Source organism: Prionailurus bengalensis, chromosome A1 (assembly GCF_016509475.1).
Source record: "Prionailurus bengalensis isolate Pbe53 chromosome A1, Fcat_Pben_1.1_paternal_pri, whole genome shotgun sequence".
Classification (NCBI taxonomy): domain Eukaryota; kingdom Metazoa; phylum Chordata; class Mammalia; order Carnivora; family Felidae; genus Prionailurus; species Prionailurus bengalensis.
In genome coordinates this window covers 113,286,330-113,313,984 of record NC_057343.1, presented here as the reverse complement: position 1 = coordinate 113,313,984, position 27,655 = coordinate 113,286,330, and the positions used below count along the sequence as shown (strand labels likewise).

Below are 27,655 nucleotides of genomic sequence, written 5' to 3'. Positions count from 1 at the left end.
CCTCCTTATAAATATGTATAAAATCGGAACTGCATCGCCACTGCTGTAAATGTGGAACAGCATTAGCTATTGAGTGTCATATCTGAAAGAAAAATGAAGCAGTTGTCACAGCTGATCCCCTCATCACCTGAACTGTTTGGGCTGCAGCAATTTGAAAACTAATTATCTTAAATCAGAGAGAAGCCAACACCTCTCACTGTTCAGTGAAAGAGTATGCCAGAACAAATGCTTTTGAAAATGCTTTAAAAAAATGTTTCCAACACAGCCACTGAAGTCACTACTAAATACCTTATACTTAAAGTAAAAGGGCATAGGGCACTGATTTGCAGAAATGGATTCTTTTGATGAAGGCTTTTCTCCAAAAAGAAAAACAAGAGCTTTTGGATTTATTCTTTTGGGTTGAAATAGTTAGTGTTTTTCTCCTGTTCTAGTGGGGAGCACAAAAGATTTACACCATCCTCTTCTAATTAGAATGAGGTTGCACTTCTCCTATATACAACACAGTGGTGGTAAAAGTATGTACTCAGTGGGGCTAAAACCTCTGATTTAAAAAAAAAATTTTTTAAAGGAGAAAATAATAACAAAGTCACCTGGCAAGGTGGCTAATCAAGGGTTGATCTACTGAAGTCAAGCAGCATCAGAAATAATTCCTGTCAATTAAAGAAGAAATACAAGAGATAGTAAGAATAAAAATATGAGTTCTTATGTGCCAGGCACTGATCTAAGTACTTTATTTGTATTTTCTTTAATCTTTCCCAAAATACTATACAGTAGACTTTCACTTTACAGATCAGGAAACTGAGGTACAGAGTGGTTAATCAACTTGCCTAAAGGCACAAAGCGAACAGAACTATTAGGCCCAGGACTCCCACGGAGGCAGGCAGAACCCATAGCTACTACTCTACCTCCCAATCATGCAGTCAAGACCGCTCATTTACAGATAGATCTACAGAAGGGAAACTAGCGGTTAAATGAAAATACCCCAGACTCTAGATCTAAATACTTCTTCAAAATCCAACTAAACTACACTAAGCTAAACAAAGAAAAACACATCAACTCTCTTACAAACAGAATGAAGAAACACTACATTCTGAGCCAATCTCCCACCGAGGAAGGAGGCATGGTATATCCATTTCCTATTGTTAGCGCACACAAACAGATAACACAGCCAGTCACAGCGACTGGTCAACTCACCCTTTTTACAAGTCCATTCAGTCAAAGACGTTAGGTCAAAAGAAAGTACCGAAAGAAACCCCCTTCCCCCCCAACACACACACACACACACAAAAAGACCCAACAGACACATAAGCAGGTTTTGAGGTTTATTAAAATAAAGTATTAGCAAACAATATGCAAAAACAAAGTTCTTAAGAGTTATGGCTTTGAAAAAGCACAGTATAGTAAAACCTAATACATTTTTATAAGTATCAAAAAGGTAACAGAATTGAAGCATATTGCTAGAATTTCATTTTCTACCACATAAACAGAAGCAGAACAAGAAGCGGACCTATACTGCAGCCACTGGTTTGGTCTTTATCATCTGCATATGAGTATCTTTTTAAGAGAAGATGGGCAGGTACACACATACATCCAGTTCTCATGATTACAATCCGATCCAATTTTAAAATAAGTGATCCTTAAAATGCAATTTTAACCAAACAGATTAAGAAGACAATAGCTTGCCCAACTATTATCTTCAAGAGTCCCTACATATAAAATACTTCATGAATAAATCAAAGCAACATTATCTCCAATGATATTAGAAAGGAATATCTGACTCTAAAAATGTTTTCTTTATAAGGAAAGTGGGATTGTTTGGCCTCACTGTAGTTTTATTATAGTTAATACCAGCTAGTATCAAGAAGGCACTACTTATTAATGGGGGGCAAGAATCTACCTGTACACAAAATTCTGAACTTTTTAATAACAGTATTCAAATAAATCCTTAGAGGACAATGGTTTATAATGATTGCCAACAATTTCAAGAATTGAATTATTTGGATGAAAACCATGCACACCTTTTTCACTCTGCCATGAATGACAGAAGAAACCTACTCTATGGCTGGATGTTTTCACCCAAACATCCCATCATTTGTTTAACAGCAATTGCTACCAGCAAATATTGTATCACACGCTCTTACTTTAAAAAAAAAAACTGCTCTCATTGGTTTTTACAAACCATCCAATTTTAGGGTAACACTTCAGTTGTAACACAGTTGTATTTTAGAAGTTAAGTTTCTATTGTGAATAATCCAATAAAACCAAGGCTTGATAAACACTGTTACCTCTCATAATTAGGAAATGCTGAACTATAACCCAGTGAATTCCAAAGAACTGTCCAAGCTTCTGTCCAGCAGGCAAAAGTCTTTACGCAGAAGAAATGCCTTGAATTCTCACTTTCCATACATGCATCTTCTGTGAGAAGAAAACCTCTCCCAAATCCCATCTCTATCAAAGAGGAAAATGCTGCTGCTCTGGAGGAAATGGGTCTCAAATAAGAGCCTGCCCCCCAGAAAGCTGCCCTAGTTAGTATCTCAAGAGACCACCCACAAACCAATGTATAGGAAAACTACCTCCCAGAAAAATCACCAAACATGCCTGAAACCACCATGCTAACTACTATCTTAGAAGATCCTTGCTTATCTAGCTGATGGGTATGAAGAGAACACATATTTATATTCCTACCTGAGAGAGTGAACAAGGATTTAAGTAATACAACAAAGAAGGGCTCTGATCCTCTTAAAGGTTAACAGATCCAAAACTGAAGTCATCATCGGAAGCTCAATTATCCAGAGTCTTCCTTCTTCAGTAAGTATAAAAGACATTAACGCATTTTAAGTGGGGAAGTGATAACGATTCAAAGGAACACTGAGCAAACAACCATAAAGAGAATAAAGAAATGGATCCAAGCTGGCATATCAGATGTTTTCTAGAACAGAAATAGAGTACTTAAACAGGTACCATCAGACTTTCTGGAGGTTCTCTGCTACTGGCAGGAGTTCATATTCTCTACAAATCTTCTCCTTCAACAGAACACTGTGACAGAACTGTTTCCCACAGGTTCCCTGTGAGCCCCAGTTCTCATCTTGACAAGAGATTTCAGATGGGACCACGTCTTGATCATTTTACATCTTAAAAGGATATCTTACTCTCAAATGTTATGAAAAGTATCAAGTAGCTACATCCTCTTTCTATACTATTAGGTATAGCTCACTGAACTACCTAGGAATCTTACTGTGGATTTCAACTAAGAAACCCAGCCAATTCTATTACCATAGGTTCCTTACATAATAATAAAATGTGAAAAATGATTTATATTCTGATGTATATACTTGACATTTTGATTGATGTCTTAATCTCTAAAGAAAAAGTGTTAGCTTCAGAAGATCAATAACATGCCTAATAGTTTACATTCTAAAATATAAGCCAGGCAATACCAAACAGACCATAATACTTCATTATACAAACACGCTGGTCCAAATGCAACTCTTCAATTGTTTTTCCAAATATCTTTTTCTTGGGTTAATTCATTACTCAGATGAATTTTCATTCTATTTCTCTTTTTGCATTTACCAACCTGGTTGTAATTTTATTATTCCCAGGCTCTACTCTTTTCAGCTTGCAAATATTAATATGAAATGTCTGATTGTTCTAGTGGTGATGTTTTCATAAATTTGACCATGAAACATTCCAAAGTCTAAATAAAAATTTAAAACTGTAATTTTCTGAAATGGTTTCTTTCAGAAGTGTCTTCATTGGTCAGAATTTTAGTTTTTAAAATCTCACTGGCAATTTTTACTTCCCATCCATAGATTTTGGACACACCCGGGAATTACAGAAGCAACTGCATAAAATTTTCAGTTAAAATCCAGGGGTATATAGTTAATGACTTTTAGTTAAGACCACAGGCTTCTACTCTTCCATGGAACTCTGAACGGTCAATAGCTTCAGTAATGACCTTCATGAGACACAACTCCTTAAGGAAAAGACAGAAAAGACCAATCGCATAAAATCTCAACAACTCTAAAGACCATAACATGAATAAAAACAATTTTTAATGAAATCAATTGAAAACATCAATAAAACAATTCAACAGTTTCCACCAGTTCAAGTCCATGGAAGTTGACTACACGTATCCGTCATTCAACCTGGGTGGTTTCTTCCTACACATTTGTTCCAAAGATTATGCCATAAGCCTGGTAAGTAAAAGAACGACATAAATAGCTAGGTTCTAACACTAGGCAAATAATTCTCTTTCATGTGGCTGACACAAGTGTGGAAGATTAAGAATGCAGGTCACGTAAAACTTACTTATGTTGAAGGCTCAGGTGACTGTCAGAAAGTATCCTTTGACCCAGCAAAGGACTGTGAGCTGAAACATATATGGCACTTCATCTGACAGAACTAAAGCCATCCACTGGCTGCACTTTGTAAAAGCAATAAATAATGTCACAGAAAAAAGGAACTGTATTCTCCTTTCCTCAAAAAATGCAGAAAGGGCAAAGGAGAGAAAGTCAAACCAAACTAGCACTTTAAATAGAAGACTGACATGGCTCCATATACTTTCAAAAGGCACCAGAAAATAGCTTTCTCTGAGAGGTAAATTAGGTCACTTTTTTTCAAAATAACATCTTTGTTCTCATGCCATAACCAAGTGTCCATTTGGCTGCTCTCTAGAAAGAGAGGTTAAAAGTCCTTCCTTCAAGCATGACTGAACGAACAGGTATTTTAGAGTTTTCGTGTCTTTCCTCTCCGAGGACTAGTGTTCTGGGACATTAGCATCCATGCAAGTGCTAATAAATGGGAAAAAACAGAGCATACGTGGGAACTGAGAGAATAGTCTGCATTCTCTGATACGTGACTATTTCAAAACCAACTATCTCAACAACCACTGCTTACTCGTTTAAGTACCAGACCAGCAGCCCCAACCCAGGGTCAGACCGAAGAGGTTCTTACGGCTAACGCACACAGGTCCTTTCCTTACTAGGGGCAACTGACGCCAGTAAGAGCAATGGGAGGAGTGTGTGACTTTCCAACACAAGTGACACCCAGAGAATGGTAGGCAATTAGAAAGGCACCTTACATTGGAGCTACAGAATAACAGTCTTATAAACTAGGTCGAAAATACAAAAAAGGTAGAAAAAGTCTAACTTCCTACAACTGTAATCTATAAACCGCAGTGTTTGTTAATACAAAAGGGGTACCAAGTAAGTAAGGATGAGCATCGAAGTCCAAGTCACTTGAGTGTGTTACACAAAAGGTTACACTAAAAACTGTCACCCATCAAAGTGCAAAACAGAAGATTAATGCATGTCAAAGTTAGAGTTCTTGCAACAGTGGCCAAAAGTAGCCAAGCTGAACAAGGCCGCGCATGCACTAGCTATAAAGTAGTACTCGGGACAGACTCGGAGTAAATGACATATACTGGAGATCTGGTGTTTACAATAATTTTTCTTAAAAAAAGGAAACGTTTTACAAAAGATATACTGAATGAAGCCACAACAGACTGACAAACACTTAGCTGTAGTAAATGTACATTTTATGACATCATCTAGAAAACTATCACTTTGCTTTTACTGAACACTACTTGTGAGAGCAGTGCATAGTGTTCCTTCAAACAGAAGATTTTTTTTTTTATAGTTTCTTTTCAGCTCCTACCACATGCTTTCAGAAAACAACGAACTATACTTTCTTAACACTGGTAGGACAAAGAAACTGGAAAAAGTACATTTCCTGTAGGGTTAAAAGTAGAAGGGAAGAATTTTCACCACATACTTTCTTTTTCTATTATAATTTTTCATGTGACGCATTATATTTTTCCAAGAAACTGAACAAATAACAGGTTGTTGGGGCAATAAGGCAAAATTATGTTCCAGTTTAAGATCAATGCCAAACCTGTGAATTTGGGGTACAATACTTCTACTTTACATTTTTCACAACACTTTTGAGAGTTAATCACATGAACACGAATAACAAACAAATGTAGATTCGTCACAAAATACAAATGTATTGGTCACAATTATGTAGAAAAAAAAAAAGGTGTAATATCTGTTTTCCATGTAAGCTCACAGTATCTGTACTGAAAAGTTTCCCTAAAATTAAAACGAGTCCACGAATAATATAATTGAAAAGACTACTTCTGCACTATGAGACGGAAGATATGGGGTTCAGAGGGGAACCCATCTGAGTAAGGACTTTATCCAGCCACTGAAGAGGCCCATGAAGATGAATCTCAATCCAACACGGGGTGCTGGTAACATCCTGCCGGTGATATTCTGCTCCCCAGCCCTAAGAAAATGAAAAGATATCACAGCAAAGCCCTCTTTAAACTGTAAACCAGTCTAAACCAATTTTAACATACTAACAAAAAGATACTTTAACAATAGAGATCACCAAACCAATCTTAGGATTCACCATGGAATTCAAAGCAACAGAGTTGCAGAACTTTTGGAAAGAGATAGGAGTCCCTTAATAGAAATCCTTGGAACAAGATAGGTTTTAGAATTCTTTTTTTTTTTTTTTAGTTTAGAAAGTTAATACAGTACAATATCTCATAATTAAAACATAAGTATTTCTGCAGTGAGATACATTCTCAATGAGATAAACAAAACTTACAGTCTCATGTACATTCACATCAGATTTTGTTAGGAAAAAGCTTTTAGTTTTTAGGTTTGGGGTTTTTTTGTTTTTGATTTTTTTTTTAACTATCAGTTAAGGAAGGCACTGTAGATCTCATCAATGCATGCAAATGTAATTAATGTAGCTGGGATGAAGGAAGCTGGAATATTTTAACCTAAAACTCTAGATAAAGATTAAAATATATTTTTTCACTTTTATTTGCCTGGATTTACCAAATCCTCTGCTTTACTGCTTAAAGTAGTGCTGGCATGGATAAATTAGGCTTAGGGGTGGTGGAGTAGAAATTAAATATACAAAAGTTAGGTTTCTATGGAGAGGGGCATGCCTTCGGGACTGCTGATAAAGTGATGCATAAAACAGACCTATAGCAAAACAGTAAGGAAACACTGGACTATTCTTCTGAATGTCAAAAAAAAAAGTCCACATGCAGCATTTCACAGATGCTCTTCTTTGGCCAAATCCGTAAGGACCAAGTGGATGTAGTACAGGATGCTTAAATGTATCAACTAAAACTCTTCCCTAATTTTACTCATGAACCATCATCTTTGGAATGCCAATGAAATCAGGCCAAGAGCAAATGATAAATTTGAAACATTCAAGTTTGCAAATCCTTAATAACAGAGGTTAAATACCTGGAAGATAATATTAGTATTCTGAAGAATTTTTTAAGTCACTCCAGTGGGATCTAATAACAATTGAAATTGCAGAGGTTAAGGAACTTGAAAAGCAATTTTAATGTGAAATGCTTTCCAGCAATTTAGTCTTTAATTGAAATTCTTTATAAATTCAGCCCCTATTCATATCAAAATCATTGTCAGTACTATGCATTTTATAATGTCTGGATTATAAAATTACTACTTAGACCTATTGAGTGGTTAAAGCCTTAAATTCAACAACATCATTTAAAAACCTATTAAGTCAAGTCAAAAAGTAAATCCCACCTTGCATTTTAAGAATTACTTTTTAGAATCATAACCTGTAGAAATATGAACTACATATTTACAGTGACTCAAATTAAGCTACAGCTTACAACCCACTCACCTTGACAAAACTCATTCGAATGGTACACATTTTGGTGAGCTCATACACCGCCTCAAATCCATGGTTGACAGACTGAGCCAGAAGCTGAGCAAACTCTTGATTGTTAAAAATTTTGAGGCTGCAACTGCTGGGAATCTTACAGACAGTGGTAGGATGAAAGCCGTGATGAAAGTTGCAGTTCCTACTCTGTACAAATATGCTGCTGTCACTGAGGCACTCCGCGTACACCTCGCCACCAACGTAGTACAGATGAACACCTTAAAAAGACGAGCATTCCAAGACTCACCTTAATAAATCAGTATAATGAAATCAAAGAGGCTGTATGGGGTGCAACCAAGAACACCCACTAATCCACAGCAACCGCGCAAAGTCTGGAGGTAGAAGCTACCACTAGAGGGCCTATGGTGCCGAAGATAAGGAAGAGGTTAATAATGTCTGCCTGAATTCTACAGTGGTCCTCAAGTAACCAAGACTTAACCCTCAGGCTGGCAGATTATTACGTTTATCAGTTCTTAGGTTGTCTTCTCTTTGCCAACAATCACTTGTTAGCTCTATGAGAGAAAGCGAAGGCAAAAAGACAAAAAAGGCACCTATGATGAGTCCTTTCAAAGGAAAGCTGGCGCTCTTACCTACCATAGAGTCAGTTGGCAGAGTGTTTTGCACTCTTTTTACTAATGGAGGGTACAGCAGCATTCAAAGACCCTAAATCCTCTCTGCTGTCAGCACAGAACCCCCCTGGGATCCTCTGTCCCCCCTCGGGATCCTCTGTCCCCCTTCTCTCTCGGCCCCACCCTTGTTCGTTCTCTCCCTTTCAAAATAAATATATAAACTTAAAAAAAAAAAAAAAAAAAAAGAGACCCTAAACCACATATGTAATTTCAGTTCACAGGAAGGGGTTCTAAACAGATTTATTTCACTTCCCCTAAAAAGAATGGTTTTTCTATTTAAAAAATATATATGTAAATAATATATAAATGTAATTTCAATATTAAAACTTCAAATTATGTAGTTAAAGTTTAGGTTATTTCCAACTTTTCACTACCCGAACAGTGCTAATAAGACCATCTTTATAACACATACCCCATACACATGTGAGTCACAGACTTGTATCAGGCTGTGATACGAAAAGCTGTTGTTTTGTTTCTGAGCAAATAAAAATGGCACACAGAAGGGATCCTAGAACTGGGTACTAGAAAAAAAGGGAAAACAGATTCCAGAACTAAGAATTCACCAAGTAGATTTCTCTTAAATTACCCTACTGTAGTGCAAAAATCAATGCATAGAAGTGAGGCATTTCACCTACAAAATTGCACCAAGATGGCAAGAGTCAAAAAAGAATGGAAACTTTCTTTTCAACTTATTTTTGGCCATAGTATTTTGCTGAATCTCTTCTACAAGAAATCACTTTACAACGATAATTATGTCCATCTTCTCCTAACTGGGACTAAGACTTTCTCAAGTCAAAGAAGCCAAAAACAGCAAGTGGTAAAAACTACACTTCTTAGGAGACAGGTAATACACTCCACCTGGGATAGGTTTCCTTCCTGGCCACTTGATGCATGGGACTCTGCCCTTTGACTGAGGTGTGGAAAGTTCCTTGTTTGTTGTGGCAACTGTCTTACAGGATGAAATATAAATGAAACCTTGTTACCTGAATTTAAAAGGCAGGAGGAATAGTGGTGAAGCCACTGGAAACTTGTATCATTCAAATTGGATTCCCTACCTGTAATCCGGCTCCTCCAACATAAGAGAAATTCTTACAAGGCACCTTCAACTCAAAATACTCTACAAATACCTCAATTAATAAATTCTACTCTTCCACCAGCACTCCTATATTTCACAAATATTTGCTGTGTATTTACTATGAGCCAGGCACTGCTGAAAATACTGCTATGAACAATGCGTATTTCTGTAAAGCTTACATTCCAATCAGGAAGATACTCAAAAAATAAACACAGAAATAATATAATTTCAGATCCTAAGTACTAAGAAGTAAAACTAAGCAGGAGAAGGAAAAGAGGACTGATTAGGTCTTAATACATTCACCAGCAGAACTGGAGAGCAGCACCCATGCTCTAGGCTCATCTTCTGCGCCAGCACCTTCCATGATACATGGTAAACGGCAAGTACAGCAAAGGACTCATTTCAACTGAACGCAGGGAAATGACAAAATTACCTTTTCCAATATGTCGCCTAGTGTTTTCAATTGTTGAATTACGATTAACGTTTGACAACAGCCCCAAGCAGAATCTACTTTTGTTATTTGAAGGGTCTGTGAATCCATCCACTAACACGCTAGTAGAAGATGCATGAAAAGCCTCCCCAACACGATTGTTTAATTCATAGTAGACAATTGAACACCAATGTTTGGGCTCCTCATAGGCAACAGGCTGAACATCTGTAAACAAACCAGACAAAAATACAAAAAACAGAACATTTAATGAGTGAATTAGAAACCCCAGATTCTTTGTTTCCCTTTAACCAAACCCAAGCGCTCTATGAAAAATACTTTCAGATATTCCACTTAAATCTCATTGTTCCTCCCTGACTTTGAGTCTGTATCAAAAAAAAAAAAATGCCTTGAATATGATGATTTGAAAAATTATCAAATACAAATACAAGGATAGGCAACATTACATTTATTTTTTTTTCTTTAAAATTTTTATAACTGATGTATAGTTGACATACAACATCACTTTAGTTCCAGGCATACAATGCAGTGATTAGATAATCCCTATACATTACTCACCGCTCACCACAATACGAGCAGTTACCACCAGTCACCACACAACATTATACAACACATGTGTAAAATCATATGGTATTTGTCTTTGTGACAAATTTGTATTTGTGACTTATGTCACTTAGCAGAGTAGCCAGCCTCTAGATCCATCTATGTTGATGCAAAATGGCAAGATCTCATTTTTATGGCTGAGTAATATTCCACTGTGTATAAATCTCCTTTATCCACTTATGTACCAATGGACACTTAGGTTGCTCCCATATCTTGACTATTGTAAATAATGCTGCAACAAACACAGAGGTGCAGATATCTTTTCAAATTAGTGTTTTCAAAAAAAAAATAGTGTTTTCACTTTCTTTGGATAAATAACCAGAAGTGGAATTACTAGAAAATACAGTGTTTCTATTTTTAAATTTTTGAGGAATCTGCGTATTGTTTTCTACAGTGGTTGCCCCAATCTACACTCCCACAAATAGTGTACCAGGTTCTCTTTTCTCCACATCCTCGTCAATCCTTATTTCTTGTCTTTTTGATACTAGCTGCTCAGCCTGGTGTGGGGTGGTGTCTCACTGTGATTTGATTTGCATTTCCCTGATGATTAATGACACTGAGCATCTTTTCGTATGTCTGTTGCCATCTTTATGCCTTCTTTGGAAAAATGTCTATTCAGATCCTCTGTCCATACATGCAAAAGACATATCTGGTACAGGACTATTATCCAAAATATACAAAGAACTCTTAAAATCCAACAAGAAAATAAATAACCCAATTAAAAAAAATGGATTAAATACATAAACAGCCACCTCATTCAAAGAAGATAGACACATAACAAATAAGCATATGAAAAGAGGCCCCACATTGTATGCCATCAGTAAATGCAAATTAAAATAGCAGTAAAATACCACTATAGATGGCAGTGACATTATAGGGACATATAGGGACATTAGAATGGCCAAAATCCAAAAGAGGGCCAACACCAAATGCTGGTGAGTATGTGGAGCCATAAGAATTCTGATTCACTGCTAGTGGGAACGTAAAATGGTACAGCCACTTTGGAAGACAGTTTGGCAGTTTCTTACAAAACTTAACATACTCTTACCATATAACCATATACCAGCAAACACGCTCAGTATTTACCCAAAGGAGCTAAAAATTTATTCCACATAAAAACCTACGCATAGATGTGTACAGCAGCCTTATTCATATTTGCCAAAACTTAAAAGCAAGCAAGATGTCCTTCAGTAGGTGAGTGGAAAACAAACTCTGGTACACCCAGATGACAGAATATTATTCAGCTCAACAGAGACATGAGCTATCAAACCATGAAAAGAGATGAAACTTAAATGCATGTTACTCTGTGAAAGAAACCAATGTGATGAGGCTGCATACTATATGATTCTAATTAGATGACATTTTGGAAAAGGCAAAACTATGGAGACAGAAAAATTACCAGGAGTCAGAGGGAATGAGGGATGAATGAGGGATGAATGAGGGATGAGCAGGCAAAGCATAGAGGATTTTTAGGGCCGTGAAACTATTCTGTATACCACAGGTATACTTCCATATACTTCGCTACTACATTCATTTGTTACAATCCACAAAACACACACCAAAAACGGCCTCTAATGTAAATTATCAATTTGGGATGATAATGATGGTAAAGGCAGGTTCATCGATTGTAAGAAATGGACCACTCCAGTGTAGGGTTTTGGTAGCTGGCCAGGCTGTGCATGTGTGGAGGCGGGGGTGGGGGTGGGAGGTGAGAATGACCTGTACTTTTATACTCTTATTTGCTGTGAACCTAAAACTCATATAAAAAATAAAGTCTGTTGAAAACACACACACACACACACTCACACACACACAACTAAGTGAGCATTAACTTTGGTAAAAGGTGGTATACATACTAATGTTAAAGGCCAGAACTGCCTATGGAAAAAGATTTATACATCAACTATCGGCCAAAATCTTATTGTTGTGAAAGTCAACAATTCCAACAATGGATGGGAGGGACACATGAAACTCTTCTTCCAATGCTCACAGGGTTTCTTTCTTGAGGCTGAAATGAGGAAGATAAGTGATGAACCCTCAAGTTTTCTTTCAAAAAAGACAGACAAAAAAATGTCCAAAAACCCCTAAGAGCGGCTATGTGGCCGAGGCAGACCATGCAAAAGAATTGGTTAACTTTTATAAACTCAGCACTGGTTATTCAACTGCAAAGAATTCAGATAAGCAGGACCAGAGAAAAATAAACCAATGTGGACCCATAAAGAGAAGTCCTAAGAGGTCAGAATTTAAAGAAGTTTATACAAAAGATGGAACAGGGAGGGGCCCATAACCAGACGCAGACAAATGAGTTTCAGGCAGTTTTAAGAATAGTATCAGGAAAGCCAGAGCCAAGCAGAAGCCTGCAGAGAAAAAATGCTAAGCACAACTAAAAAGACAATTTTGGTTTGGAAAAAAAGAAGAGAATGAAGAGCTTTGTCTCTGCTCAAGGCAAGGGACACACTGTCAACTGGCAATTCAAGGTGCTACAGTTTAACTCTGAGTTCCCTTCTGTCACCTATCTGTCAAAGAAAACAGAGAGAAAACACACAAAATAGGACTGAAATGACAGGAAACTTCGGTGAGAAAAGATATCTAAGGAGGGCAAGAAGACTTGAGTGCCAAGTTCCTCTAAAGGGACTAAGCTGTTAGGCCGAGACAAACAGTACAGCAAGGAGTGTCTCACACGCAACAGCAGGAAACTGCACTCCGCCCTCTGCACAGTCAGGAGAAAGAGGAAAAGGAAGATGACAGGTGAAGTAAATCCTCTCCGTATTTTCAAGGAGGATGAGAACACCATTCACTGGGTATTTCCTGACGCGGTATGCCATGGTCATTACACAGAGCATCTAATCCAATCAACAACTAACAATTCCTGGGCAGACATTCTCTCTGTTTAATTTACAAATGGAGAAAGGGAAGCTGAGAGATTTAAAAAGCCATCTTAGGCTGCAAAGTGAATAAGGGGAGGTGGAAGAATTCACATCCAGAAATTCACGTCTGAGACATTTTGATCCAAATGAAGGGAGATTCTAGGAATTACAAGAAAATTAGTATGGCAAAATTCCTAGATAAATTCTAGACCTTGAAAAAGCAAAGATATTATTCACACATTAACAAAACTACTAGGGAGGCCTGAAATTTAACTATTTTGAGAAATGCGGGGGTCCTGGGAAAACACATGTGACATACACTCATATGGTATCATCACAAACACATGCAAAGTACACAAAAACACCATGCTTTTAAGAAATGTGTAAAATGGCAGTACCTTACTTCTTCTAACTGGTCATATACTAAGGAGTTTAAGGTCTCAAAACACAGTGACTTTAGACAGACAATGAGATACCACTTCACACCCATTAGCATAGCCATTATATAAAAAAACAAAAATGAAACAAAACAAGAAACACAGAAAATAACAAGAGTTGGCAAGAATGTAGAGAAATGAGAACTCTAATGCCCTGCTAGGGGAAATGTAAATGGTACAGCCGCTGTGGAAAAAAAGTCTGGCAGTTCCTCAAAAAGTTAAACAGAATCACCACAAAATCCAGTCATTCTACTCCCAGGGATAGGATCCAAATGAATTAAAAGCAGAGAGTCGAATAAATACCTAGACAACAATATTCATAGTGGCATTATTCATTATTCTACCAAAAGGTAGAAACAACCCAAATGTCCATCAACCGATAAACGGATTAACAAAATGTGGCACAAAAGTGCATATAATAACGTGCATACGAGAGAACACATTCAGTCTTTAAAGACATGAGATTCTGACACATGCTATAACATGGATAAACCTTGAAAAGATTAGGCTAAGTGAAAGAAGTCAGCCACAAAAAGACAAATATTGTTTGATTCCACTTAGGCAAATTCAGAGACAGAAAGTAGAATGGTAGCTACCAAGGAGCTAAGTGGAAGGGGGATGGGCAGTTACTGTTTAATGGGAAGAGTTCTGTTTGAGATGATGGAAAGTTCTGGAAATGGATAGTAGTGATGGTTGCACAACACTGTGCATATACTTAAGGATACCAAATTGCTCACTTTACCAACAGAGCCCTCAAAGTATATGAAGCAAAAACCAACAGGAATGGAAGTAGAAATAAAGGATTCAACAGCAATAGTTGGAGATGCCTCAACCTGCAATCTCACACTCTCAATCACTAGATAGAACAATTAGAAAGAAAATAAGCAAGGATACAGAGGACCTGAACAACACTACTAACTTGATGTAACTAAAATCCACAGACCTTAAGACATCCTACGGTATCAAAATAAACAGTTTTTTTCCCACAAACACATGGAATTAGTCTCTAAAATAGACCACTGCTCTGCCAGAAGCTGGCAAACCTTTTCTGCCCGCTAAATCCAGCAAGACACAAGAAGGATTAAATTCCATGACCAAGTGAGATGCAAATATTTTAGATTTTGAAAGCTACAGACTATCTTTGTCACGTATTCATCTTTAACAACTCTTTCTTTTTCATTTTTTTTAATGTTTATTTATTTTTGAGAGAGAGACAGAGTACAAGCTAGGTAGGGGCAGAGAGAGAGGGAGACACAGAATCTGAAGCAGGCTCCAGGCTGTGAGCTGTCAGCACAGAGCCCGACGCAGGGCTTGAACTCACAAACCGTGAGATCATGACCTGAGCCGAAATCGGACGTGTAACCGACTGAGCCATCCAGGCACCTCAACGACTCTTTTTTTTTCTAATTTTTTTTTTTCAACGTTTATTTATTTTTGGGACAGAGAGAGACAGAGCATGAACGGGGGAGGGGCAGAGAGAGAGGGAGACACAGAATCGGAAACAGGCTCCAGGCTCTGAGCCATCAGCCCAGAGCCTGACGCGGAGCTCAAACTCCCGGACCGCGAGATCGTGACCTGGCTGAAGTCGGACGCTTAACCGACTGCGCCACCCAGGCGCCCCACAACGACTCTTTAATAATCTAAAAACCATTCTTAGGTCACAGGCTGTACAAAAACATGCATAAAACAATTCTCAGTAAGTTTTAAAAAGAACGGAACTCATACAATTTAGGTTCAATGCTTTATATTCCCACAATGGAATTAAATTAGGAACCAACAGAAAATACTGAGGAAATCCTGAAATATATGGAAACTGATGAACATGTTGCTAAATAAACAAAGGGTCAAAGTAAGAAATCACAAGGGAAATTTAAAAATATTGTGAACTGAATAAATCCAAAAACAAAATGTATCAGAAGTTATGGGTTTGAACTCCTATGCTAAAAAAGAAACAACTCAAACCAATAACCTAAGATTTCACCTTAAGAAACTATAGAAAGAGAAGCAAACTAAGGCTAGAGTAAGCAGAATAAAGAAAATAAGACAGACTGGACTGGAAATCTGTGAAAAAGAGAAAAGCTGGTTCTTTCAAAAGATCAACAAAATTAACAACCCTTTAGCTAAAAACCAACCAAGAAAAAAAGAACAAGACGCAAATTACCAAAATCAGAAATGAAGACATCACCACTAACCCCCACAGAAATGAGAAATACTAAAAAGTGTACCACAAAAAACTTTATGTCAACAATTAGACAATCTAGACAAAGTAGACAAACTCCTAGCAAGATACAAATTACCAAAACTGACTCAAACAAACAAACAAACAAAAAACCCAGAGACTCTGAATAGAATGACAGAATCAAGGAAATTGAACAGGAATTAAATTTCCCCACAAAGAAAAGTCCAAGCCCAAATATCTTCACTGGTAAATTCTATCAAATATTTAAAGAAGAAATAATACAAACAAACTCTTCCAAAAATAGGAGGGAACAGTTACCAACTCATTCCATGATGTCATTATTACTCTGATATCAATGCTGAATAAAGACAACCCAACAAAACTACATACCACTATCCCTTCCTCATGAATACACAAGTAAAAACACTCAACAAAATATCAGTAAATCTAATCTAGAAATATGTAAAAAAAAAATTATACACTATATGGAAATACCCCAGGAATAAAAGATTGGTTTCGAGTTCATGTAATACACCTTACTGTTAGAAAAAAGAACAAAACCTCATCTGATTATCTCGACAGATGCGGAAAAAGCTTCTAACAAAATCCACCATCCATTCATGGTAAAAATTCTCAGAAAACTAGGAATAGAAGAGACCTAGTAGTTTACGGCCAGAACAGTGGTAAGTACAAGTGGTGAGAGCAGGCATCCTTGTCTTTTTTTTTCTTTTTTAATTTTAGTTAGATAACATGCAGTGCAATATTGATTTCAGAAGAATTCAGTGACTCACCATTTACATACAAAACCCAGTGCTCATCACAAGTGCCGTCCTTAATACCTGTCACCCACCCAGCCCATCTCCCACTCACCTCCCTCCATCAACCCTGTTTGTTCTCTATCGTTGAGTCTCTTTGTGCTTTGTTTTCCTTTTTTCTCCCCCCCCACCTTCCCATATGTTCATCTGTTTTGTTTCTTAAATTCCACATGAGTGACCTCATATGATATTTGTCTCTCTCTGCTTATTTCGCTTAGCATAATACATTCTAGCTTCATCCACATTGTTGGAAATGGCAAATTTTCATTCTTTTTGATGGCTGAGTAATATATTCATAAATATATTCATAAACATAAATGTGTGTGTGTGTGTGTGCCACACACACACCCCACATCTTCAATTGTATGGGGAAAGTAATCTAGTGTTTTACCATTAAAGATGGTGACAGCTGTAGGTTTTCATATATGCCCTCTAATAATACTAATAAGAGAGAGATTAAAAGGCATCCACATTGGATAGGAAAAATGTAATGCTGTTTTTTATTTACCTGTTCCTGTATTCATAAGACCCTAAGGAATTCGCATACACACAAAAAAACCCTACTAGAATAAATGAGTTCAGCAAGGTTGCAGGTTACAAGATGAATATATGAAAATCAATTGTATTTCAATGTATTTAATTAAGAAGAAACCAAATATGAAGTTCTAAAGAAATTCCATTCCCTCAGGAATGCATCTATAAAGAAAAGCAAAAGTAAAACAATACTGAAAACTTGAAGATGTAAATAAATGGGAAGACATATCACATCTGTGCACTGGAAGACGATGGCAAACCTCTCAAACTGATTCAGAGATTCAACGTGATCTCTATCAAAATCCAGGGAAGGAATTTTGGGGAGGCAGAAATTTACACACTGATACCAAAATGATACGGAAATGCAAAGAATGCAGAAGTGCTAAACGATTTTGAAAAAGAAAAAATTCTTCTCACTTTCAAATTTCAAATTTCAAAAAAACACTTCTCGCTTTCAAAATTTACTATGAAGCTTTAATAAGTATCCTAGACTATGAGGTATAGATATACAAATCAATGAATGAGTTGAGAGTCCTGTAACAAACTCTTACATATATGGTCAATTGGTTTCTGAAAAACATGCCAAGGCAATTTGTTGGAGAAATCGTAGATACCTTTCAACAAAATAGTGCTACACCCAACTGGATATCTACATGCACAGAGAGGAATTCAGATCTTTACCATACAAAAAGTTTACCTCAAAATGAATCACAGACCTAAATGTAAAAGTTAAGGCTATAAAACTTCTAGAAAAAGACAAAACAGAAACTATTTTCACAACTTTGGGATAGACAAAGATTTTCTAAATGCAGCACCACAAGCATGATCAAGAAAGAAAGAACTGACAAACTGGACTGCGTCAAAATTAAAAACCTGCAGCTCCTTCTGCCATCTTGCAGCCTGTGGAGGCCTGCTGGGAACAGGACTCCTAAAATGACAAATATGTCTGAAGGCTGTGGTCCAAGGCCATTTTTGCTGGCTCTAAGCGGGGTCTCCAGGACCAGAGGGAGCACAAAGCTCTTCTTAAAACTGAAAGTGTTTATGCTCGAGATGAAACTGAACTCTACCCTGGAGAGAGATGTGCTGATGTGTACAAGGCATAGGTCACAGTGACTCCTGGTGGCAAAGTGAACGAAACCAGAGTAATCTGGGGAAAAGTAACTCATGCTCATGGAAACAATGGCATAGTTTGTGCCAAATTCCAAAGCAATCTTCCTGCTTAAGCCACTGGTCACAGAATCCATGTGATACTGTACCCCTCAAGGATTCAAACTTACTGAAAAGTAAATAAATAAGGGTATAGAAAAAAATTTTTCTATAAGGGTATAGAAAATCAAAAATTTTCATGCCTCAAAAGAAAATCCAAAAACAAGCATTAAGAAAATGCAAAAATAACCCACAGACTGACAGGAAATGCCTCCGAATCATACATCTAACAAAGGAATTCTATCCAGAATATATAAAGAACTCTTACAAGTGAACAGTAAAACAAACAACCCAAATAAAAAATGGGCAAAAGATTTAATTATTTCATGAAAAAAGATGTATGAATGGCTAATAAGGACATAAAGAATGTTCAACAATCATTACTCATTATGGAAATGCAAATTAAAACAAGGAGACACCACTTCACATGCACTAAAATCGATAGAGTGGTGATAAAAAGATAAAAAGACTGACAATAACAAGTATCAAGAGCATGTGGAGAAACTGGAACCTCCTATGTTACTGGTAGGAATATGAAACAATACTGCCACTTTGGAGAAATTGGCAGTTTTCTTAAATAGTTAAATTTATCATATTGAGTCAGAAATTCCATTCTTAGGCATTTATCCAAGAAAAATAAAAACAAAGCCCATACAAAGACTTATATGCAAACGTTCCAAACAGTATTGTTCATATGAGCCAAAAACTAGAAATATTTCAAATGTCCATCAACTGATGAATGGATAAAAAAAATGTGGTACATCCGTACCATGGAATATCATTCAGCAATAAAAAGGAACAAACTACTGATACATGGTTCAACGTGAAAGAACCTTGAAAACATTATGCTAAATCAAAGAAGCCAAGATGCACAAGACTACACATTATGTGATTCAACATACACGAAATGTTCAGAAAAGGTAAATCTATATAGACAGAAAACAGTCTAGAGGGTCTCTGGAGCTGATGAAAGGAACAGGGATAGACTGCAAATAGGCACAGGGGATCTTCTAAAAAGCTTATGAATACGTTCTACAAGCAGATTGTGATGATGGTGCCAAACTTTATGCATATTACTAAAAATCACTGCATCGTACACTTCTAATGGATAAATGTTAGGGTATATAAATTATGCTTCAATAAAGTTGGTTTCTTAAAAGTGGCTAAAAAATTAAAAACAAACAAAATAGCAACAACAATAAAACATGGTATTTTTCTCTTACCTCTGCTGGAGATACTAGGCATAATCTGAGGAATCATGTTATTGCTTGTATCCATGGGCTGGGAATTATCTTGACTCATTTGATCGTCTGGTGGCATATAGGCAGGAGGAGGAGTATCAGCTAAGAAGAAGAAAATGAGCCAAGTTAAAATCCCAAAAGAGTAGTTAAAGCCTTCATCCTGCTTACATGTATTCTTCAAGCATTGGGAAGTTCCTAAGATGACCAGCAGAATTTTTAGTGAACATTACAGACAAACAAAAATGTAGGACGCTATCTTAGGGCATGAGAAAATGAGAAAAGACAATACACCCATTAGCTACTGAAAACTGTTACAAGTTCACATGTGTTTGGTCCAATCCAAGAGAGTAAGATCAGTGCTAAAATTCCCTAAAATAGAATTCAAGATCAAGAATTTTGTCCTTATGTGCTCAGAATTGTATGCTTGGAGAAACTACAACTATTACAAACCAATCTGAAGGATGCAGATTATCCCAGTTTGAGTACATACCCACAGAGACACTTTTATTTTTTATTTTTCTTAAAATGTTTATTTATTTTGAGAGTGTGAGAGTGTGTGCGAGCAGGGAAGGGCCGGGAGGGTGGGGAAGAGAGAGAGAGACAGAGAGAGAGAGAGAGAGAGAGAGAGAGAGAGAGAGGCAGAGAGAGAGAGAGAGAGAGAGGCAGAGAGAGAGAGAGAGAGGCAGAGAGAGAGACAGAGAGAGAGAGAGAGACAGAGACAGAGAGAGAGACAGACAGAGAGAGAGAGAGAGAGAGAGAGAGAGAGAGAGAATCCCAAGTAGGATCCACGTTCAGCATACAGCCTGACACGGAGCTCCATCTCACAACTGTGACATCATGACCTGAGCCTGAATCAAGAGTCAGACACTTACCCAACTCAGCCACCCAAGCACCCCTAGAGAGACACTTTTAAATTATCAAGATCATCACATACTGTGTATTGTTAATGAACACTGGAAAATACAGTGGTCATACAAAATGTACCAACATGAACAGCAGCAAAACACCTAATTCTTTTGCAACATCCTAAAATGGCTGTCATGTCTTACTAAATGACTAGGTAATTCTCTTAGGAAACTGAATGTTAACTAGAAAATCTTTTGAGTTCCAACACTCACAGTTGACAATCATTGCAAAAACTAGTTATATCTTTGTCTCGGTAGCTATAAATACTGAATATAATTTGTCTCTCACCCGAAGGTTTGTACAAAATATATTTTGAGAAAGAACTGCAATCAGACTGAATTTAGAACAAAGTATGAAAATTAGTTTTTAAACAAATACCTAACAGCAAGTTAAACAGCTGACACTTAATTCCTTTTAGAAAGACAAAAAATAAATAACTGCATCAACTGATATTTCACTGCAGTAGAGAAACCAGAAATAATATACTTCCCTATGGCTCCATCTGCAAGAGTAGGCATTCAAAGTGAGAAAACAATGCGTCCATATGGGACACGCCATTAACAAAATTTGGGAACTTTATAAAACCTACTTATGATCTTTCTCCAGGCAAACCAGTTCATCAGACCTAATTAAAGATAACTGGAGTGCATTTTAACCTTCCAAAGTCTATGATGACGTGACAATCAATAAAGTTAAAAAAGCAAAGACTTCAGAGTCAGAGAAACCTAGGTCTTAAACCTTAGGCAAGGTCCTTAAACTCTTAGAGCGAATATCAACTTCTTTCTCCACCTATAATAACAGGAACACTATCTCACATTGTTGTTCTGAATTAAATGTAATACACTATCTTTCATCATAGTACCAGTTACACAAAAGGCACTCAATAAATGACACTTCATATCATAAATTACATGAAAATATTTAAGTCAAATATGGCTACTTCCATATTTTGGTAGAACTTTTATTATTTTTTAATGTTTCTTTCAGAGAGAGAGAGAGAGAGAGAGAGAGAGAGAGAGAACAAGCATGCACACACAGGAGAAGGGCAGAGAGAGAGGGAGACACAGAACTCGAAGCAGGATCCAGGCTCTGAGCTGTCAGCACAGAGCCCAATCTAAGGCTCGAACTCATGAACCGCAAGATCACGACCTGAGCCGAAGCTGGTCACTTAACCACCTGAGCCACCCAGGCGCCCCTAGAACTTCTATTTTTAATTCCTGGTAATACAGAATTTAGTTGTTTGATCCAATAAATGGTCCAGTGATAATTAACCAACATTTCTATTTTTCCAGATTACCTACTTACTTCACAGTCATCAAACACAGTCTTTGTCTGTCTTCAGAACGTTGATAACCTATGAGAATACTCTGCCTTTAACGTGTATAGGACCCCCTATGAAACCTTTCAACTTAGCACCATTTGGCTTCACTCTGAAGTCACAGTGGCAGCCACTCAGTGTAGTTAGTTGTACATATATATTTCTATAATTTCATCCATTCATTTAATAAATATTTACTGAGGGTCTATCATATACCAGGCTCTGATGCAGGCTCTGGGGATGAAGCAGTAAACAAAAGAGGCTAATTACCCCCTTTCAATGGAGTTTGTAGTCAAGATAGGGAGAGGAGGGAAGGGCAGAATATAAGATCATCTATATTATGTTGGACCGTGATACACACTATATACAAAAATCAAGCAGTGAGAGACAGAATGTAGGATGAAAAGAGAAAGTGATTTTTGTTTCATTATTCTTTTTTTTAATCTTTTTTAATGTTTTATTCATTTTTGAGACAGAGAGAGACAGAGCATGAGCAGGGGAGGGGCAGAGAGAGAGGGAGACACAGAATCCGAAGCAATTCCAGGCTCCGAGCTGTCAGCACAGAGCCCGACGCGGGGCTCGAACTCAAGAACCGTGAGATCATGACCCGAGCCGAAGTCGGATGCTTAACCGACTGAGCCACCAGGTGCCCCTTGTTTCATTATTCTTAAAGGATCATCTCCCCAAAACTGTGTTTGCTTTTTTAAAAACATTCAATTTATTCAAACTAAAAAAAAACAAAACCAGTTCATCCATTTCTCCTACCCCTTGTCTCTGGCAACTACCAACCTGTTCTTAGTATCTATGATCTTGGTGTTTTGTTATTGTTGTTGTTTTCACATTGCACATATAAGAAAAATCTTATGATATTTGTCTTTCCCTAACTTACTTTACTTAGCGTAATAGCCTCAAAGTCCAGCCATGTTGTCATAAATGACAAGATTTCATTCTTTTATGGCTGAATACACCACCAGTTCTTTATCCATTCATCCCTCAGTGGACACGCAGGTTGCTTTCATGTCTCGACTATCATAAATAATGCTACAATGAACACAGGGGTGCGTGTTTTCAAGCTGGTGTTTTTGTTTCCTGCAGGTAAGTACTGAGAAATGGAATTAACAGATTATCTGGCACTTCTATTTTTAATTTTTTGAGGAAACTCCATACTGTTTCTCACAGTGACTGCACCAATCTGCACCAACAGTGCATGAGGATTCCCTTTCCTCCACATCCTCGCCAACACTTGTCATTTCTAGTCTTTTTGATAGTAGCCACTCTAACAGGTATAAGGTGATAGATGACACATTTTAGTTTTGTATTTCCCTGAAGATTAATGATGTAGAGCATATGTGGTGGCGGTCATGTACATGTCTTCCCGGGAAGAATGTCTATTCAGGTCCACTGCCCATTTACTAATTGGAATGTTTGTTTCTGTGCTATTGATTTGTAGGAATTCTTTATATATTTTGGAGATTAGTTCCTCATCAGATAGATGATTTGCAAATATTTTCTCTCACTCGGTTGTCTGCCTTTTCATTTTATTAATGGTTTGCTTTGCTGTGCAGAAGCTTTTTTGTTTGATGTCATCCCACTGTTTCTTTTTGCTTTTATTGCCTTTGCTTTTGGTGTCAGTCCAAAAGCCAGCACTAACCACTGTCAAGGAGCTTCCTGCCCATGTTTTCTTCTAGGAGCTTTATGGATTAAGGTCTTAGGTTCAAGTCTTTAATCCACTTTGAGTTAGTTTTTGTGTATCGTATCAGTCAGTGGTCCAGCTTCATTCTTTCGCATGTGGCTGTCCAGTTTTCCCAACATCATTAGTTGAAGAGACTGTCCTTTCCCCACTGTACATTCTTAGCTTCTTTGTCGTAAACTAACCCCCCACCTAAGTGTGGGTTTATGTCCAGGCTCTCTCTCCTGCTCCAGTAATCTATGTGTCTGTTTTTATACCAACACCACACTGCTTTAATTATGATATCTTTAAAACTGTATGTTAATTATACTTCAATTTTTCAAAAATTGTTTAAAATATTACTGTAGCTCTTTGAAATCAGGGAGTGTGATGCCTCCAACTTTAGTCATTCTCAAGATTGCATTGGTTATTCTAGGGTCTTTTATGGTTCTATACAAATTCTAAATTTGTTCTATTACTATGAAAAATACAGCAACTCTCCTTTTTAAAAAACATATGGTCCGTGGCAAAATAAAATCTAAAACTCTTCTGGATATCAAACAATTACCAAAGGATATAGTCAAAAATAGCTACCTCTTAGCATGCAACAGTTCACCCAGAGGGCCAGTAGTATAAAAACAACTGTTGATTCTTGAGGAGTAATTTTTTTGTATCAATAAAATAAATTCTTACCTGGGAGCTGAAATGGACTTCCTGGTCCAGAACTTGCTGGGGAATTGGGATATGTGCTGCTAGCGGGGGAAGGCGGATAAGGGCTATTTGGAGATAAGGGGAAAGGAGTGTTGTTGGGCTGGTGGAAAGAATCTGGAAACGTTGCATTTTGTGGCATGTGCGGCTCGTTGTGGCTCAGGTTTCTAAACTGAACCAAAAGGCTGTGTTGTGGATTGAATTCATTGTGACGAGGCACTAATACTGGAGGTAAGACTGAAAGACAAAAATCAAAAGCCATCTGTCAGCAATAACTAAAGCAAACATCCCATACACATTAAAGGGTAGATAGAAAGTGTTCAGTACAATTATAAGCCTATTAAAACAATTCACTTTCAGGAAGGGCTGCTCTGTAGAACCTTGAATGTGTATTTACATAATAACTAAACCAAAAACTCTTTAAGGATTTAGGCCTGTATAAAGAACTCTGGAAAACAGAAAACACAGAGAAGACACCACTCCTGTTCAATAGGAGAGAAGGCATGTTTAAAAACAATAATAATAGAGAGAATTTAATGCAGTGAGAATTCAAAGAGGTGAGCACTTCCAGCTAGCAAGGGATCAAACAACACACTATGGGAAAGACAATACCTGATGGGACCTTACAGAATGAGGGGTGTCAGGGGCAGAGATAGTAGAGGAGGAGATGGGGAGACTCCAAGAGGGAGACAGGAAGGCACAGACAGGTGCCCAAACACTGAACTAGGAGCTGAGATTAGAGAAAGACGTTGAGGTCAACTATGAAGATGCCTTGAAAGGCTCTGTTTTCAATTTTGAACATTTCATTTTTCTTAGTTTGAGAGATAACACATTTTAGGTTCTTCAGTAAAGTTTTCCCTAGTGAAAACAGTCACATTTCCTAGGCAGAAATCTTCCATTCACAATCAGTTTTCTAAACATGATCATAATGAAAATACATCCAACAAAGCCTAAGTATTTTAAGAGACGTATTTTTAAAGAGATGAACTTTATTCAAACATTCACTTTCTTTAGAGACCCAAATGACCAATCACGTAGAAATGTCTACCTTTCCCTATAGGAAATCAAAACAAACCTCATTTCTTTAAACTCCTACTGGAAGTACCAGTTTATCTCTTTTACAACTTTCCCGTATTTGTCAGCGCAATTTTACTTCCAACAATCTCACTTTGACTCTGACATTATTCAGCAGCAATAAAATCAATCTGTTTTTAAGTTAACTAGGTCATAGTAGAGATGTACCTGAGGAATCAGAGGCTATATAAGTCAGCATTTGTACTGTTTTTTTTGTCTCTTTTCTTTGTACTGAATCAGTGTTGTAATTACATAGTTAACATCTGATTACAACTGTTTTGCTCGACAGTGTATTACCAACTGCTGTTCCCTCACAGAATGATGGGACAGGTGCCACGGGAGAGCAGGGCATTAGACAGTAAGAATTTCTATGTTTAGCTGGCTAGCAATCTGAAAGACTTAGTGAAATAACTATTTAAGAATTCAATCTAGTAAGGATTCCTTTCCTTCTTTTTTTTAGAGGCAGAGCTAAAAATCAGTGACTTCTCTCTTTATATTATTTTTACACACTATTTAGAAATTATTTTATTTTCATGCAAAATACATGGATAGTTTAAAAAGAAGCTACAAGAGATAAACACAGCAATTTCTAAGCCTTCTATACTGCTTTCAGAGACAATAAATTTAAACTCTTACCCATTTCTTCTAACATTTACTTTGTGCATTGCTAAATTGTATGCTTATATTGCTCTTATTAATTTGTGAAGACACTGCAGATTTGCTCTTGTGGCAAAGGAAGTAGCTTTCTTCTATCATTCTACCCCACTCCCATTCCCCTTCCCCACAAAAAGTCCCAAAAAAACTTTTGGTTAAATGTATAAATATTCAATCCTGAACCAGATATGTACTATGATTATATGTTTTCTTGAACAGTGCTTTTAATAAAGCTGATTATTGACCTGTTCCTTCATTTGTTTAATCTTAAGTATGTACCACTGATATTTCCAGGGTCTAAGAGTTTTGTCAAATTCCAGTCAATACTATTTTCCAGATGCTACAAATAAACAATCTACTAACTCATTTCTTCCCCTGGACCCTTTGCCCTTCATTCTTCTACAATCTACACTGGTTGCTGTGTTAAGTCTCCTAGAGCTCTCAAGTCCTTAGATGTCCCTTCTCTTTTCCCCTGCTGGATCCCATTTCCTAGATCTCATCCTCTATTAGTTTCCTAAAGAAGGGTAAAAGGAAGGTGAATTTTCAGTCCTTGCATACACGAAAATACCTTGTCTTTTGTTCATCGGCTGACAGATTCCAGAATAAACAACTTTTTCTCTCTTAATTTTGGGGGCACTGCTTCACTGCCTTCCAGAATCCAGAACTGCTTTGAGAAACCTAACAGTCTCACTTCCAGTCCTTTGTATATGTCCTTTCTTTTCTCTGTGGGAGCTTTTAGAATCTTCTTTTTTAACCGTGATATACCAGAATTTCACGTGTGGGTCTTTTTTTTTTGATCTCTGACAGCACCATCACTGCCATTGTTTTTGCATTTTCCAGAGACTTTTTTTTTTTTACCATTCTGGGCTTATATTATCTCCATGTGAAATCCAGACAGCCTCTAAGGTGGCCACCGTGGTTCCCAACTCTCAGTATTCACCCCTGCATAATCCTCTCCCTTTGAGTGTGAGTATTGTATCCGGGACTTGCCGCTAATAGAATGTGGCAAAGGTGACAGGATGTATGTGATGACACAGTATAGGAATGTAATGTCCTTCCATCAAGAAGACCCTCTCTCTCTTCTTGTCTCTGAAGTGGGCTGCCATGAATGTGAGCCACCTATGAAAAAGTGGCAAGCACATGAAGGCAGCCTCTAGTTGGCAACCAGCAAGAAGAGCCCAAGAGCCCACAAGGAACTAAACCCTGCCAATAATCACACGAGCTAGGAAGCAGGTCCTTCCCCAGCTGAGCCTCACATGAAACCCACGCCCTGACCAACATTTTAAATAGAGTCTTGCAAAGGACCCAAATTAAGCCATGCCTGGACTCCTGGCTCATAGAAACCGAGACAGTAAACGTGTATTAAGCCCCTTAGCTTGTGTTAATTTGTTATGCAGCAAAAGATAACAAATGTACCAAACTAGTATCTCAATTTATACAATTCATTCATTAAAACAAAACACAAAACTTACTGTGCATCATCTACTGAGTGCAAGGTAATACTACTATTCTAAGCACTGCTGATGCAGTATAGAATGAGACAGAGGAAGTTCTTGCTTACATCAGTCAATAA

General features: G+C 37.3%; 1 protein-coding gene across 1 annotated transcript in view; it reads right to left on the bottom strand.

Annotated features, from left to right (window-relative positions):
- Positions 1 to 1,309: 1,309 nt before the first annotated feature.
- Positions 1,310 to 27,655, bottom strand: part of SMAD5 (SMAD family member 5) — a 49,887-nt gene continuing 23,541 nt past the window's right edge. Inside the window, exons 3-7 of the mRNA XM_043588443.1 lie at positions 24,340 to 24,591; positions 19,736 to 19,855; positions 9,857 to 10,078; positions 7,681 to 7,937; positions 1,310 to 6,288 (exon numbers count right to left, since the gene is read on the bottom strand). Of these exons, the coding sequence (XP_043444378.1) occupies positions 6,145 to 6,288; positions 7,681 to 7,937; positions 9,857 to 10,078; positions 19,736 to 19,855; positions 24,340 to 24,591 (995 nt within the window). The 3' untranslated portion in view covers positions 1,310 to 6,144. The remainder of the gene's footprint in view (positions 6,289 to 7,680; positions 7,938 to 9,856; positions 10,079 to 19,735; positions 19,856 to 24,339; positions 24,592 to 27,655) is intronic.